Below are 16,523 nucleotides of genomic sequence, written 5' to 3' on the forward strand. Positions count from 1 at the left end.
CCCGGAGCTGCTGATGACTCGATGGGTGCCCCAAACTTGCTCTATTTCTTTTTAGCTGGGTTCGGAGCTATAGGTGAGTGTGGAGGGGGTGGGGGTGGGGCGGTTGCTCAGCTCGCGATTGAGTGAGAGCCCTTTTTAGCCTGGAACTGTCTCGATTCCACGTACCTTCCACGCTGTGCCCTGTTGTGGGGTTCCTCCGTTCGTCTGGACTTGTTTTTATGTCCCCTTGAGGAGTTTTGTGTGTTTCGGTCAGGAGAGGTTAAGAGCTGCTTCTTACTCTGCCGCCATCTTAACCCAGAAGTCCCATTTACTCTTTTTTTAACTAAAATTTTATTTTATTTTTTTTTTTAACTTTTTCACATAGAGGTACACTAATTATTGAAGAATAATCTAGCATCCATATTAGTCGTAATTCATGAAGAATTTAGTAAGAACAACCAAATTTTCTAAAGCTCGTGGATGAAGGGTGATAGATCCTTACTAAGCCATGTCCTGGAGTCACTCTCAAGGTCATCAAAGTAGGATTTTGATTGAGGATTTTACTTTTAAAAGGAAATGGAAGATCTTTTTATTTTTTTAATAAACACAATTTTAATTCTATAATCTTAGCAATCAGCAAAGCATAAGCGTAAAGCATTTTAGGTTTAATATGTATTTCACTAGTCTTAAAATCATTCCATAAACTATAAACTCACTATTAACTGCTTAGGGAGTTAAAAAGGAGGATTTTAGATACTTTTGTGAATTATCAATAGATTCTTGTTTGTTAATTACTCACCCCACACCTTTAATACTTCCCTTTATTCTATTGAATATCTTATCCTTCTAAACCCTAATATTGGATTGCTTACACCTTTCTCTGCTTTTGTTTCTATTTGTGAGCTATTGAACAGTATAGAGAATATCATAATGCCATGTTGACTATATCCACTATGACTTTATGTTATGTAATTTGTTATGTAATGTTATATAATTTGAATTGGTTGTCACTGCAAGAAAACAATACCTCCCTATTTGACTCACTATTCCACTCAGCTTTTCTTAACTTTTTTCATCCCTTCTCAAACCTATCATGGACCTCCTACTCTAATCTGTCAGCTAAGAACTGAATATTGCCCCATATTTTACTGAAAAATGAATTGAAGTCATTCACTCAATGAAGAGGAAAATTTCTTTCCTCATCTCTAACTTGTGGCTTCCCTGTTTTCCTTCAAGTTCCAGTGAAAATTCCAAATTTTACAAGAAACTTTTCCTGGAACCCATTAATTCTACTGCCTTCTATATGTTGATTTTCTCTAATTTATCTTGTCTATATATTGTTTGTTTATAGTTTAGTTGTGTATTGTCTACCCCCATTATACTATGAGCTCCTTATTTGTTCATTTATTTGTGGGGATTTTATTGCCTTTCTCTTTATCCTCAGCAACTAAAAGAGTGTCTTGAATACAGTCTATGCTTAATAAAACCTAGTTGACTTGATTTGTCATTAACTAAGTTTCTTTTTAATAATGGGTTCCAGAGACAAATTTAACAAATGTCATATTTGCAGGCTACATTTAAAGGATGGTTGGATATCTTGTATTCAGCTGTTGATTCTACTTATGTAAGTATCTTACTTAAAAATAATCAGTCACATTTATGTAGCACTTTATAGTTAACAAAGTATGTTCTTTGAATAATATAACCATGGAAAAATATTCTAAATCAATTAAGTAAATAAACTTAGAAAAAAACAAAAACCAAACAAAGTAAAAACAAAGCATGTTCTTCAAAATAACTCGGTAGGGAAGTTAGTGTAAGAATTAATATCACTATTTTAGAGGTTAGGTAACTGAGACTCATAAAAAGTATTTTGGCCAAGGTCACAAAGCCAGGAACCAGTTGGAGCAAGGCTGAAGTCAAGGTCTTCTTATGTCAAATTAAATTCTCTTGTCATTCCAACATACTATCTCACTTCTGTCTGAATTTGCATGTCTAAATAAAAGGAAATGATATTTTAAGGACTTAGCATAGTGTTTTTCATATAATTTGTTAATAAATGTTTATTGATGGGCTCATTATTGATTTATTAACCATATTATTAAATATTAAATTAATCTTCAATGTTAAAATAACTACTTACATTTCATTTAATAATAAATCCAGGGCAGCTGGGTAGCTCAGTGGATTCAGAGTCAGGCCTAGAGACGGGAGGTCCTAGGTTCAAATCCGACCTCAGACACTTCCCAGCTGTGTGACCCTGGGCAAGACACTTGACCCTCATTGCCCACCCTTACCACTCTTCCACCTATCAAAAAAAAATAATAAATCTACTTAATTTTAAACTAGTATTAATTAAATATTAAATTATTAAATTTATTTTCCATTATTAAATTCTATTCCTTTGATGTTTCTTCCTTTCCCTTCCTAAAGAAAAACTAATAACTAATAATTATAAAACATTTAATATCCTTAGTGCACTTTTCTCAGAATGACTCTTTGAGGTAGATAGTATATGTTATCCCTAGTTGAAAATAAGGAAATTCAGCCTTTTAAAATTAGGATGACCTTTCTTTCTCACAAAATTAGTCTATGTCACAGTCAGGATGCAGACTATGGTTTCATGACTCCAAGGTCACCATTCTTCTTCTACACTGTGTTATGCCTTTTTTAGATATTCAAGCCTATTAAGTGTGTGCGTTGCCTGATTGGCCTCTTGAGTAGTATGGCAAAGTCTGTGGATCATGCCTCAGAATTATATTTTAAAATAATTGAGAAACATAATAAACTTAATTCAGAATTTAATAAAATGAATGATGATTTTTTTTCTCTGACCAAATTTATTTACCTTCTAAAAGCTTGCACCAGACTTCCATGGGGTCTGTGAACCTAAGGCTAAAAACCTCTATTCTAGATTATGAACCTTTAAAAATACTTAAAAGCAAAATAGTGGTTCCTAGATAATGGGGCAGAAATATGATTTCCAAGATAAGTATAGGCATTTTCTAATTCAAAATAAAGGACCCCACCTAACCAGTTTCAATATATTGTTAATGTTTGCTAATTTTATAGGTAGGAAAATCACCTCGATATGAGTACAGCTTCTACACAGTTTTTTACTTCATCGGCTTTATAATCTTTGGAGTGTTCTTTCCACTTGTTCTCTTCATTGGTGTCATCATTGATAATTTAAAACAACAAAAAAAGATAAGTATTATCTTTATTATTCACTGACTTAAAATTCTAAGTTCTGGCACACCTTGGGGTCAATGGAAAAACGAACGATTAAGGTAGGAGATGATAGCAGAGTGAATGTCCCCTGGGTGGCCCTTGCAAAGGAAGAAGGGTGAACATTTGGCCCATGGACATGATGTATGAAAGTGAGTGGGCTTGGGAAGATTTAAAAAACCTAGGCAGGAAAGCACTGCTCTCTCTCTCTCTCTCTCTCTCTCTCTCTCTCTCTCTCCCCTTCCACAACAGAGATGAGATAACCATACTGCTACTGCAGTAAGAATATATCTTAGGCACCCAAATGGAGAATCAATCCTATTCATATTATTCTTTCCTTAATGGAAATATATCTTTATATCTTCTCTCTATAATTTTTTACTCTCTTATTTTATTAATAAGTGCTTATAACTCTGGCCAGACCCCTTTTTATTCCTAAGATGTGAAATCATTCTAACATTAGAGATGCCAAATAAAGAATTCAATCCAGGTCCTTGAGGAGTTATATTTTATGCAGGAAGATACTTCATGTACATAAATGGGTATAAAACAAGAAAAAGTATAATTGGGCAAAAGAGATATCTAAAAAAATTTCTTTGGAAAGGTCTGGGAAGGGATATATCATTGACATCTGGGAAAACTAAGAGGAGTTCCATGGAAGAGGTAGCACTTGAACTGGACTTAAAGAAACAAAATATAACAATTAAAAAGTCAGAAATGGAAACTTTGAAGAATAAACCTTATTCTTTTTAACAAAAAGAAAAAAATTTCCCACTTAAAGTCCTGTGGCATCTTTCACATTTATAATTGTTCAACAATCTCCACTACCAATTCAACTCTCTTTTCCTTAAAACTATCTCAAAATCCCCTGATGCAATTGAGGATGCATTGAGACTGGATCTAGGGACTAGTACTCATTGAAAGCATTTACATGGTGATTTCATAAAAACTACCAAGTATTAGATATGAATTCCATATTAACTATTTTTATTGTTATTTTAAATGTCATAGTCTAAAATCATTATCCTGGATAGATAAAATAGAAGCCAAGTAGGACGTGAATAGTTCTGTAGTCTCTATGAGAGATCCACTAAAGCCACATTAAGAGCAGTGAGGGGCTGAGAGAGGGATAATCAACCAAAGTAAAAGCTGAAGAGAATTTTAAGTCAGTGAGACCCAAAAGAAACACATTTAATGATCTTATTTGTCCCTGAGAAAACTTTTAGTTGACCCTTGATAGCAAAAGGCAGATGATAAGAGCTTTGTCATCTTTGAAAACTAAGGGGGACAGAATATAAGAACCTTTTAGAAGCCCTAACACTCAAAAAATCATTAACCTAGATATTTCACCTCATAAAGGTGCCATCTGTCTAATTCAATACAGCAAATATTTAAGTACATATTACATGCAGAACACTGTGCTAGGATCTAGGAGATATATAAATTTTAGATAGCATTTAGTTAACACCTCATGGACTTTCTATTTTTAGAAGGGAATTATGAAACAAAAGGAGGAAATTATATAGTGATATATACTAACATATTTAATAGTTGACTGTCTAGTGAAACCCAATAGCAAATAGAAAATGAAGATAAAGTGTTTCTCAATCTGGGGCAGCTACATAGAGGGATAGAGCACCAGTTCTAGTCAGGAAGACCTAAATTCAAATCTGGTCTCAAAGAACTATGCATTTCCTATTTGGCTTCTATTTGATCTATCCAAGATAATGATTTTCAGACCATAACATTTAAAATAATAACAAAAAATCATTAGTATGGAATTCACATGCAAAACTGTTTGACTTTTAGCAAATCACTTATTGTTCCTTGCTTCAGTTTCCTTATGCACAAAATGACTTGGAGAAGGAAATTGCAAACTATTCCAATATCTTTGCCAAGTGTGGGAAGCCGTTCTATGTATTAAAACCTTTGGAGAAATAGGATCAAATTTAGGGCCTGTTATTTGGATTCCCTACGTGACCAATCCAGGCTGAGGCAGTCTTTGTGTTTGGTCCTGGTCACCTGAGCCCCAAAAAGGCTCTAGTACCAGCAGGTAGGTTAATCCAAAATCAACTTGATCCCTCCAAGAAGTTTATTAGGAGTCATTTAGAGAAACAGAGTCTGTAACAGATATTTTATCTGGATCCCATTACAAAATCATCGGCAAGTAAAACTGTGTGTATGATTTTTCTGCACTGCATGTCAGGATGCAGACTGAATGGGCCATCTAAGATAAAAATCTGAGGCTCCTCTTTTGACTCAGTCTTTGATCCCCACCTTTTTTACAATTCTTATTGGAGAGCTTTGAAGTGGCAGACCAACTTCTATTGAATTGATAATTTCCTCCCTTGATAATTGAAGAAGCCTAAATCTTAAACAATCGCTGATTCCATACTCAGATTAAAACCTGAGTCTTTATTCTGAATGCAGATTTCAATTGATGAGCATCTCCATAGGATATTTCCTCTCCCAGAATTATACCCTGCTGAATTGGGGTTTGGAATTTGACCATTTGTCTTTGCATCTGTATTCTTTAGACTTCAATGGATTTTACGTGATTTATTGCCCCTTACCAACTGTGACTTCTTTTTTTGAGAAAGATATATAATAAACTTCCATGCCCACAGAATTTGGAACAGCATGGCTAACCACTAGTCTGGTTGTTCTCATTTTTCTTTTTCCTGTCTTATCAATCCGACGCCGTAAACGCCACTCAGAACCCTCATTTTGCATGTAGAGGCTGGTCCCCTATAGCCAAGAAAACCCCAAATGAGGTAAAGAAGATTAGGACACAACTTAAATGACTGAATAATAACAACAAAATGTTTAGGCCACCCATAGGTAAACCACAATCAAATAGTGATTCTATCATTACTGAAATATATTGTTCATGCATTTGATGAGTTGGCTTAAGTGCATACAAATTCAGAAAGCCCTCTAGAACAGGGTTGTTTCTTTTTAAAATTCTACAAATCACATTAATTGGTCCATTTTTAAAGGAGTCAAATTCTACATGTTACCATGACTTTAAAATTTGCTAGTGGTTTGGAGAAAACTGTGTCAAGAAAAATGATTTTAAATAGTTTTAATTTCCCTTTTTTACATTAGAGGTGAATCTATCTTTATGACAGAGGAACAGAAGAAATCCTACAATTCAAAGAAAAACCCAACGTACAAGAATCCAATACCTCGGCCAAGGGTAAGCAAAATTTCTATCATTCATCCAGATTTTCAAAAGATGCTTTCTATTATATCCATTAAAAGCTTTCCTTTTATATATAATTTGATGATTTTTCAATTTCTGAGCAAATATAAAAGTTTCAATTTAAAAAATATTGGAATTTGGCAATCCCCTCAACCAACCTCTTTTTTACCATCTAAAGAGGTAATAAGAACTTATGTCTAAAATTTTGATCAAAGGCTATGTTGTCATCTATAATCTTGAATTATATACATATTATACATATTCCATATCTGTGATAATTAGCTGAAATGCCTCCTTGCCCTTAAGAGTAGTTTCCTAAATTGCTGTGGTCATAATAAAATCATTAATAAAAGGGCAACTGCCCTATGATAAAGCTCTCAGAACTTAATTAGACTAGTCCTTAGATGGTATCTATCATTAAGCTGATATTTAAAGACTTTCAACTTGGGAAAACTGACTGAAATTTATACTATACCTGCCATAGCCTTGTACAGCACAGAATCACCACCACACCCTAATAAGTTATCATGCTAGTTCATTAGTTGTGAAGGTAAATAATATACTCAATAATATCTCAGTACCTGCATTCATTCAATACATATTGAGCTAATTGAATCTTTAAGTTTAGAGACATAGGGGACCTTATAGCTCATTGAAATCAACTTAATTGTACAAATGAAAAAAAAATGAAAACTAGAGAAGTAAGGAATTTCTGGGGTGTTATAATCACTAAGTGTCAGAACTGGGGATAGAATTCATCTTTTCACTTCGAGAATACTTCTTTTTCCACTAGGATCATAGATGGAAGATTTAAAAAAGTCATGTAAGAAAATGTCTTGTCCATCTGCCTCACTTTACAGATAAGGTAACTCATGACCAGAGAGATGTTATGTGATTTACCTAAAGTCATATGAGCAGTGAGTGGCAGAGTTAGAATTCAAATTGAGGTCTTCTGACTCAAAATCAAACACTCCATTCTTTAAACTGTAGTCACCAAATTTAGTTGTGTCTTCTAGAGCCACCTTTCTGATATTTCAAAAGAACCATCAAGATCTTACTTTCCAGTTTTACTAACTTCAGTTCCTTCACTGAGGCCTTATATATTATGATCAAGATCTACTTTCCTTCTTTATCACCCTCCTTTGTTAATACTTGTTTGCCAAAGTCATTAGTAAAATCCTGGATCCAGACCCGAATACAATATTCTAGATATGGTCTCTCAAGAGCCAAGGGCACAGGAATATAACCTTGTTCATTCTGAGTCATATCTTCTACTCAGTTTTCCAGAGCAAACCACAGCTCTGTGTCTTATCTCTTTTGGTCATAATTACAGATCTAAGTTCTCCCTTAGGAGGGTCACTGGTACATGTATGTGTATAAATGTTTTCAATGTAAACATTTTAAAGATTTTGACAAAACCTTTGTAGCCAAGCAAAAAAAGAATGCTCTCTTAAGACATTTTTCTTATTTCAAGGTTTTCATTGAAATTCATTCTGTTTTCTACGTAATAGCTAATAGCATCATGTAATTTAGAGTTTGATGGGATCAAAGAGAAAACCCAATACAATTCCCTCATTTTATGGATGAAGAAAGTGAATCTAGGCAGGGTCAAGTGAGAAACTAGAAGACATTAAACTCTCCAAACTTTGGCAATTTATTGAAAGAGCAATCTATTCATAGATGATAACTCCATAGAGTTTGGCTACCAGAAATTAGAGCCACATATCTTTGCCAGCTCACAGATAAAGAGGATAAAAAAACAAAGACTCAAAACTTAGGTATCATTATTCAAAAAATAGAATTCAACCTAAAAGCATTAGGCTATAGAAAGTGGTCTTCCTGTATGTGTCAAAGAGCTTGGTGACTAGAACAAGTCTATTCTAACCAATATATCCAAAAGAACTGACTTATTGTTCTTTTCTGGTAAGGTAAAAATATGTAGGGGGAACTTAACTGATATTTTTTCCAAGGAAATCTTAATCTGATGGAAGAATATATTGGAATATATTGGTTACATCTGTTTTCTAGCCAAAAAGCAAGTCTTTGGGCTTTAAACTAAGAAAGTATGGCAGATAATGTTCTTTCTATGAAGAAAAGACAGTATCCCTAAGAACTATAGCTAAAGCTAGAAATGAGAAGCAGAAAGTAGCTGCATAACTTGATGTCCTGTGAAACTGCATCTGGAAGCAATGCCGGAAACCACGGAATCAGGAAAGCAATAATAAACAATTGCTACATGTCTAGTAGACTATGTACCACAAAAGATCAGTGGAAAGCAATCCCAGTGAGAATATCATAATGATACAAGCAGAAAACATCAGAAGTCCTGCCATTTGGAAGTTCAAGTTGCCACAATATTTTCCCAGCCACACATTCTTCCTGTTTGCGAGCTCATCCATCTGTTGACCTGAAAGCATTTTTTCCCTGTTTGTGGCTCTCGTTGTGTGTTCCCTTTTTTGGTTGGTTTTCCCATTCATGCTATGTTTATTTGTGGGACCGTGTGTGTACATAGGTTAATGAAAGAAACGTTTCATTGCTGCTTTTCTTAATATTCTGTTTTATTAAATGACTTTACTTTGGACTTATTGTGTTCTTTGACTATTATAGGAAAAAAATTAGTGCAGTTTTTGTGCGACATAGTATGGATATCAGAGTTCAGGCATCCTATTTTGAGGTGCTACATGTATAAATAGACAGGTAACTAGAGATGCTAAAGTGCATTTCATTCACAAGAGTATTGTAAGAAACTATCAGATGTCTATCTATTATGTCTAGACATTTCCCTGATCTATCATTCTGATAACTATATATAAAAAAAATGGCATTAGTTTAACATTACTTGTTCTTGGAAAATTCATAATGAAAATCCTTTAATAATCACATATTTCCTTTCAAAGTTCTTGTATTAACAATGTATTATAATTTTATTGACTGAGAAAGATAGATTTTATGAGCCTAATAATTTTTAAATATTTATGACATATATTCTATATTCTTTTCATTCTTATAGAACAAATTCCAAGGATATATATTTGATCTTGTAACAAAAGAGGCTTTTGAGATTACCATCCTAGTACTTATCTGTCTCAATGTGATGATAATGATGATGGAAACAGATTCAGATGGTGACTATAAGAATAGAATTTTGTATCTGATCGACCTGGTGTTCATTGTTCTGTTTGCTGGAGAATGTGTGCTAAAGCTCATTGGCCTCCGCCATCACTACTTTTCTACAGGCTGGAATATCTTTGATTTTGTGGTGGTCCACATCTCCATTGCAGGTAAGGATGTTTCATTTCAGGTGTCCATGCTGATCTGAAGTCCAGCAGTTCAGAAAATTACAAGCTTCCTAATCTAGATCCTACTTTTGACATATATTCTTTGTATGAAGGGGACCTGTTTTTTATTTTTGTCAGGCAGGAGTTCAAATATGGCCTCAGAATCTTATTAGTTGTATGGCTCTAAACAAATCACCTTCTGGTGAACAAAAACAAAGATATCAAAAATGAAATTAGCAATGAAATCAGCAAAAGCCATGGTCATCCTACAATCATAAGGAATGAGGGGAGATGACTTTGTAGAGACAGTGGAGGAAATATTTGGGCATATCATTCTTGTGCACAGTATCCCTTGAAAGCATTTAGCAGCATCATAGTTAACATTGAAACCATTCATCTATTTGGTCTGAGCCATTTGACTTGTTATTTAGGGCAAATTCCTGCAGCAAAATTGCCATGTGAATTCCAGGCATGAGGCTTGGGTAAGGCCACAGACCTGGAAAATTTCACCCTCAGTGGTTGCAGGATTCTTTTATTTCTCATTAAGTGACTGATGGGAGCAGTTAAATAAGGTAAGTTTTAATAGCAATATTTATGAAGATCAATGCTTGTGCTCTTAAAAACTACTTCATAACCAAGAAGACAGTAGAGATTTGGCTAAATTATAGTCCCTGTGGAAAGGATGTTAGGGGTTCATAGAGTGCAAACTTAATATGGGACATCAGTACAATGGCAATCACAAAAACTAGAAGCTGTGTCCAGAAAAAAGGAAACTAGACTACTGTTTTCTCCTCTGGTTGCTACATTTTAAGAAGCATATAAACAAGTTGAAACATGTCTGGAGTTAAGAGATCATGGAGACACTTAAAGAAATTAGTCTGGTCTGAAAACATGATAGTAATCTTTAGATATATAAAGTGATATTTCTATCATTCAGTCATTCATTCAATATGTATTTATTAAGCATCTAATATGTACGAGGTATTGCTAAGCTCTGGGGATGCAAAAAAAACCTATTGAAAACTGCCCATTCTCTGAACAAGTTTATAACCAATAGGGGAAAAATATGCAAAGAATTGTAACCATAAATTATCTTTACAGGACCAATTAGAAAAAATCAAAAAAGGGACAGAACTAGCATTAAAGAGGATCAGACAAGACTTCTTGTAGAAATTGGGATTTTCAATGCTACTTGAAGGAACTTGCAGAATGCAGGAGATGGAGTGGAGAAGGGAGAGAGTTCCAGTCATGCAAGACAGTTAGAGGAAATGCCCAGATTTGGGAAGTAGAATGTCTTATTTAAGGAACAGCAATGAGACCAATGTGAATGGGTCTTAGGGTCTGTATACATGAATAAGAAATAATAGGATGGAAAAGGCAGGAGGGAACCAGTTTATGAAAAGTTTTGAATGCCAAACAGAATATTTTACATTTCTTCCTGGAAGAAATAGTGAATTTATTAAATGGAAGGTAATATGTTAGCCTCATCAGAGAGATCAATTGGTGGCTCAGTGGAGAATTGAATAGATTTGGGACAGAATTGAAGACAATAGAGCAACCTGCAGGTTATTGCAAATCCAAGAGTGTGAGGAGATGAGGACCTAGACCAGGATGACAGTAATGTCAAAGAAGATAATGGACCATATGTAACAGATATTAAGAAGGTAGAATTGAGGAATGAGAACTGGGATTTGAGGAGGATACCTTAATTGAGAGTTTGGGTGACTCAGAGAATGGTAATGCCCTCAACAATAATAGGAAAGTTAAGAAGAGAGTGTTTAGGGAAAGATAAAAAGTTTGGTTTCAGACATGTGAAGTTTAAGATGTTACCAAAACACTCAGTTGTATATGCCTAATAAGCAAAAAGAGGTGGGAGAATAGGGCCAGTGTTAATAGCATTAGGGATATGAGGATGAGCCCTAGGAATGGGATTTTATCTGAGTCAGGGTTGATTCCTGTTGGATTATTAGAGCCTGTTTTGTGTAGAAATAGGAGGTGAACAATAACGAGGGCTAAGATAATAAAAGGTAGGATGAAATGGAAGGTGAAGAATCGGGTTAGTGTAGCTTTTTCTACGAAAAAGCCACCTCAAATTCATTCAACTAATGTGCCGATGTAAGGGATAGCTGATAGGAGGTTTGCGGTAACTGTAGCCCTTCAGAATGATATTTGTCCTCATGGGAGGACATATCCAACGAATGTGGTTGCTATACCTGTTAAGAGTAGGATTACTCCAGTGTTTCAGGTTTCTTTGAATAAGTATGATCCGTAATAAATACCTCAGCCTACATGTAGGAACAAACATATAAAAAATATGGATGCCCCATTTGCGTGAATATTTTCGATTAGTCACCCATAGTTTACCTCTCGACAAATATGAGGTACTGATGAGAAGGCAGTAGATGTGTCTGATGTATAATGTATATCTAGGAATAGTTCTGTGAGAATTTGGATAATGAGGCAGACTCCTAGAAGGGATCCAAAGTTTGGAGGGTGCTGGAAAATCAATAAAAGAGTGGTTGATAATTTTTACAAGTGGGTAGGTTTTTCATAAGGGTTAGTAACTCTGGCCTTTGGCAGCTACTACAAAATTTCTGTTCCCAAATGTCTTAGATCTTTATAGTGATAATATTCAAGACTATGTCAGTTTGCTATAGAAGCAGATAAAGAATAGAGGGCTAGACTTGGAATCAGAAAAGCTGAGTTCAGGATTGCCTTCTGTTTCTGTAGTCATGGACAAATTCTGATCTGTAAATGTTTCAATCAGCTCTGTAAAAGCATATTACCAATCTATATTGGTGGGGGAAATTTATACATTGAGAATTCCCCACATTCGCAAAAATCTCAGGTCTAAATGTCCAGACTAAAAGAAAGTCAAATCACTAACATTCTAAAGCTAACCAATAATAACACTGCCAATTATTTTATGATCTTGGTGCTATTCAATTTTTAGTTATAGTATCTGTTATTTATGGAATAGCTCCATCTTTCAATCTGTGTTGCAATAGAATTAACTGGAGGAAATAACTGGAGAGAAAGTTAAACCATAAGTTTAACATAATTTTGTAAATATAGATGCTAAAGACATTCCTATTCAAAATAATGTCATGTGGTAAATGTGTATGAGTCACTATCATGATATAAATGGCTTCAATATCTTTTAAGAACCTTTCATTGATCATTTCACTGCATTTTCATTGAACCTAGGACAGTAATTCAGTGTTTTAACTTCTAACAACTCTGTCCATTGGGCTTCAAAATACAAATCAGTCTTATTTACTAAACAGTGGATAAAGATAGGACTCCATACCCAGAGTATAGTACATCCCTTAACCTTCCTTTTGGAGCTCCAATTACCTTGGCTCATAATATTACTATAGGTGAGGCTCTAAGGAGAAAGGGGACAGTCAGGGTATACTCCTTGGCATTGTAGCCTACAATCATAAAATATTTAAGGTGTTTTAGATATTTAGGCTCCTATGTTCTCTTTTGAATCCCTCATTTGCTTTCTACACCTGTCTTTTCTGTAAGGCAGCTAGGCTGGGATATCTAAATTGAATTAGAGTGCTTTTCAAAAAATAGAGAGAAGAATAATAAATGTAAAATTTGTGAATTCATTAAATATTTAAATATTTTCCTTTTTATATTTTCCCCCAAAAGTTGTACTACTAAATGATTTGACGGAGAAATATTTCCTGACCTATGGTGAGATGCAAGTCATCCGTTTCATCAGATGTGGACGAGTCCTGAAATTCTTCAAAGGAACCAAGGGCATTGGCACACTGATTTCTGCAATGATGTTGTCTCTTCCTGCTTTGTTAAACATTGTGCTTCTGTTATTTTTGGTCATGATTATCTATGCTATCATTGGAATGTCCAAATTTGCCTTTGTTAAGAAAGAGGCTGGAATTGATGATATGTTCAACTTTGAAACTTTTGTCAACAGCATGCTTTGCCTCTTCCAAATAACCACATTTGCTGGCTGGGATGGTCTGCTTATACCAATTCTTAACACAGGACCACCAGACTGTGACCCTGAAAAAACTCACCCAGGAAACTTGATAAAAGGCGATTGTGGACATCCCTCTTTTGGGGTTTTCTACTTTGTGAGTTATCTCATAATATCTTTTCTGTTGTTTGTAAACATGTTCCTTGTTGTTATCTTTGAGATTTTCAGTGCTGTATCTGAAGAAGATACTAAATCCTTGAGTGAAGAAGCCTTTGACAATTTCTATGAGGTTTGGCAAAAATTTGATCCAGATACAACTCATTTCATAGACTACAGTCAGCTCTCTGATTTTGCTGCTTCCTTAGAGCCTCCTCTCCTTATATCAAAGCCAAACACAATGCAGCTCATGGCCATGGACCTGCCTTTGGCAAAAGGTGACCGGGTTTTTTGTCCTGATGTCCTCTTTGCTCTTGCAAAACGTGTTAAGAGTGAAAGTGAAGAGTTTGACCATCTTCACTTACCAATGCGTGAGCAGTTTCTGTCATCATGTCTTTTCCAAATTTCCTATGAACCAGTTAGTACTATAAAACAAAAACATGAGGAGGTATCAGCTCCTGTCATTGCACATGCTTTAAAGGAGCATGAATCAGACACATATGGTAACAAAAATGGAGACAGAGAGGATTCAACTTTTAAAGACAACGTAATCTTTGATAGAGTTAATGAGAACTCTGCTCTAGAGAAAGCAGGTGATGTAAGCCATTCTCCCACTTTAATAGCTTCATTGAATAATATGATAGAAAAAGAGAGAGACAACCATGAAACAAACCAGACAGAAAAGGAGGACAATGTAAAAGGTGACAGAGAAAAGGAAAAGTAAGAATTTCATTTTATCAGCAATTTTTTAAAACTTAAGAAAATGATCTGTTTTGGAGACAGGATTATTTTAGTAAATCTGTGTCAAACTAACTGTTGGTTTTATTTTTTGTTTTTGCCAACAAAAGCTTAAGGTAGATACTTCCAGTAATAGTGACACTTTATTGACTAATTATGATTCCATATCAAAGCAAATTTGATACATGAAAAGTATTTGTCCTGCTTTTGCTGTAACAGAATGACCAAAAATGGTTCAGAAAGACAAGGACCTAATGACCACCCTAGAACAATTATCAATAATATGGAAATAGGTCTTGATAGATGACACATGAAGAAACCAGTGGAAATGTGCATCAGCTATGGAGGGGCTGGGGGAGGTGGGGGGAGAGAGAGCAAGAACATGAATCATGTAACCATGGAAAAACATTTTCTAAAAAATAAAAAAAAATAAAAAAACGGAAAGACAAGGACCATGGATAAATGGAATCAGGATCTAAATTTCTTGGATATAATGAAGCATATAAGTAGAATATTCACTTCTGCTTTTGTCCTCCTTCCATGGTCTCTGTCACTCATTCCCCACTCATTCACCTCAGCATAGAGATCAAGAAACACAATTATGGAAGAGGAAAGATTTTCTTCTGGAAAAACAGGAAACTTAGATAGTTTTACCTGCAAAGCAATGATAAAAGTACTTGCAGTTTTTGAGAGTTTTACTCATGCACAGGAAAAACTCATATGAGAATCATATGTCAATATACAGAAGAGTTTTATCAATTCAGAGGACTCAACTGTATTTTATATTATATCTGAATTAAAAATTGTATGCCTTAAAATCCTGTGAGATTTCCCAAATATGTAAGATGCTGATATTTGTTAATATTTTAATCAATCTAAGCAGTGCAGAGGTCACATCCAAAGTCTTTGTCCCGTTTTGCTAGATTTCTCTATGCAATAGTCATTATTTTTCTGTATGCCGTGGAACTTTTTTGGTCTGGTAATATCTATGAACTTCCTCTCAGAATTCATTGAATGCATAAAATAAAACAGGTTAACAAGTAAACCAATTCTATTGAAGTATGTATATATATATATATATATATATATATATATATATAATTTCAAGCAACCCAGATAAAGAACCCATATATACTGTCTGTACTACTGCAAAGTTTGCACATGGTTTGAGGAACCAAACTAATGCTACATTTTTCTCATTAAAAAATAAGTAGGCAATGGAGTCAAAAAGTGATGCAAATGTTTTCTTTTCTATTTTCAATGAAGAATTGCACTGCACTTATTACCCTAAAATACCTAGAATGTTCAATGTGACAAAAGTTCTGCTCTCATCTATGTGTATTTCTTACTCATCCTTCAACTCTCAGAATGGCTGAGGTTTTAGCTCTCAGTGAAATGCTTGCTTATTTAGAAATAGGCCTATGGTGCATATGTGAACAAATAGATATAATTTAGGCACCATATTAATCGCATCACATCTGTATCTGCATAATGTAGTGCCAGGGAGAGCATACATAAGCTACAAATATTTGTCAGTGATACTATTGGCAAACTTACAAAAGTTAATAAAATGTATTCAGAATCCTTCAAGTATCAACAGTTTGTAGGTTATTATATAATATGTATATATACATATACATACGCACATATATGCATATATATTTTTTACATATATTCATCCTTCTCTCTACATCTCCTAGAACAAGAGTATAATTATTATACTTTTAGGATATGCTATACAAATACAATTATATTTTTCTACAATAAAGTGTTACAACAATAGCTGCATTGTTATGTAATAAAACAAGTATGATAACTAACTTGGAAACAGGGCCTTAACCCCCCTAAAGAAATTACTTAGTATTTACTTTATGTATCTATTGTATTTGCTTACTTGTTCTTCAAGTTTTTCTCTAGTAGAATGTATACTTCTTGAGAGCAGGAATTTGGGAGGGGGGCTTTATTTTGTCTTCCTATTCCTTTCATAGTG

General features: G+C 34.4%; 1 protein-coding gene across 1 annotated transcript in view; it reads left to right on the forward strand.

Moving 5' to 3' along the window:
- LOC123242232 (sodium channel protein type 9 subunit alpha-like) overlaps positions 1-14,861 on the forward strand; it is a 113,689-nt gene extending 98,828 nt beyond the window's left edge. The window contains exons 22-26 of the mRNA XM_044669817.1: positions 1,550-1,607; positions 3,056-3,186; positions 6,311-6,406; positions 9,423-9,693; positions 13,351-14,861. Coding sequence (XP_044525752.1) covers positions 1,550-1,607; positions 3,056-3,186; positions 6,311-6,406; positions 9,423-9,693; positions 13,351-14,519 — 1,725 coding nt within the window. The 3' untranslated portion in view covers positions 14,520-14,861. The remainder of the gene's footprint in view (positions 1-1,549; positions 1,608-3,055; positions 3,187-6,310; positions 6,407-9,422; positions 9,694-13,350) is intronic.
- The last annotated feature ends 1,662 nt before the right edge of the window (positions 14,862-16,523 follow it).

The sequence above is a fragment of the Gracilinanus agilis genome, chromosome 3 (genome assembly GCF_016433145.1).
Source record: "Gracilinanus agilis isolate LMUSP501 chromosome 3, AgileGrace, whole genome shotgun sequence".
NCBI lineage: Eukaryota > Metazoa > Chordata > Mammalia > Didelphimorphia > Didelphidae > Gracilinanus > Gracilinanus agilis.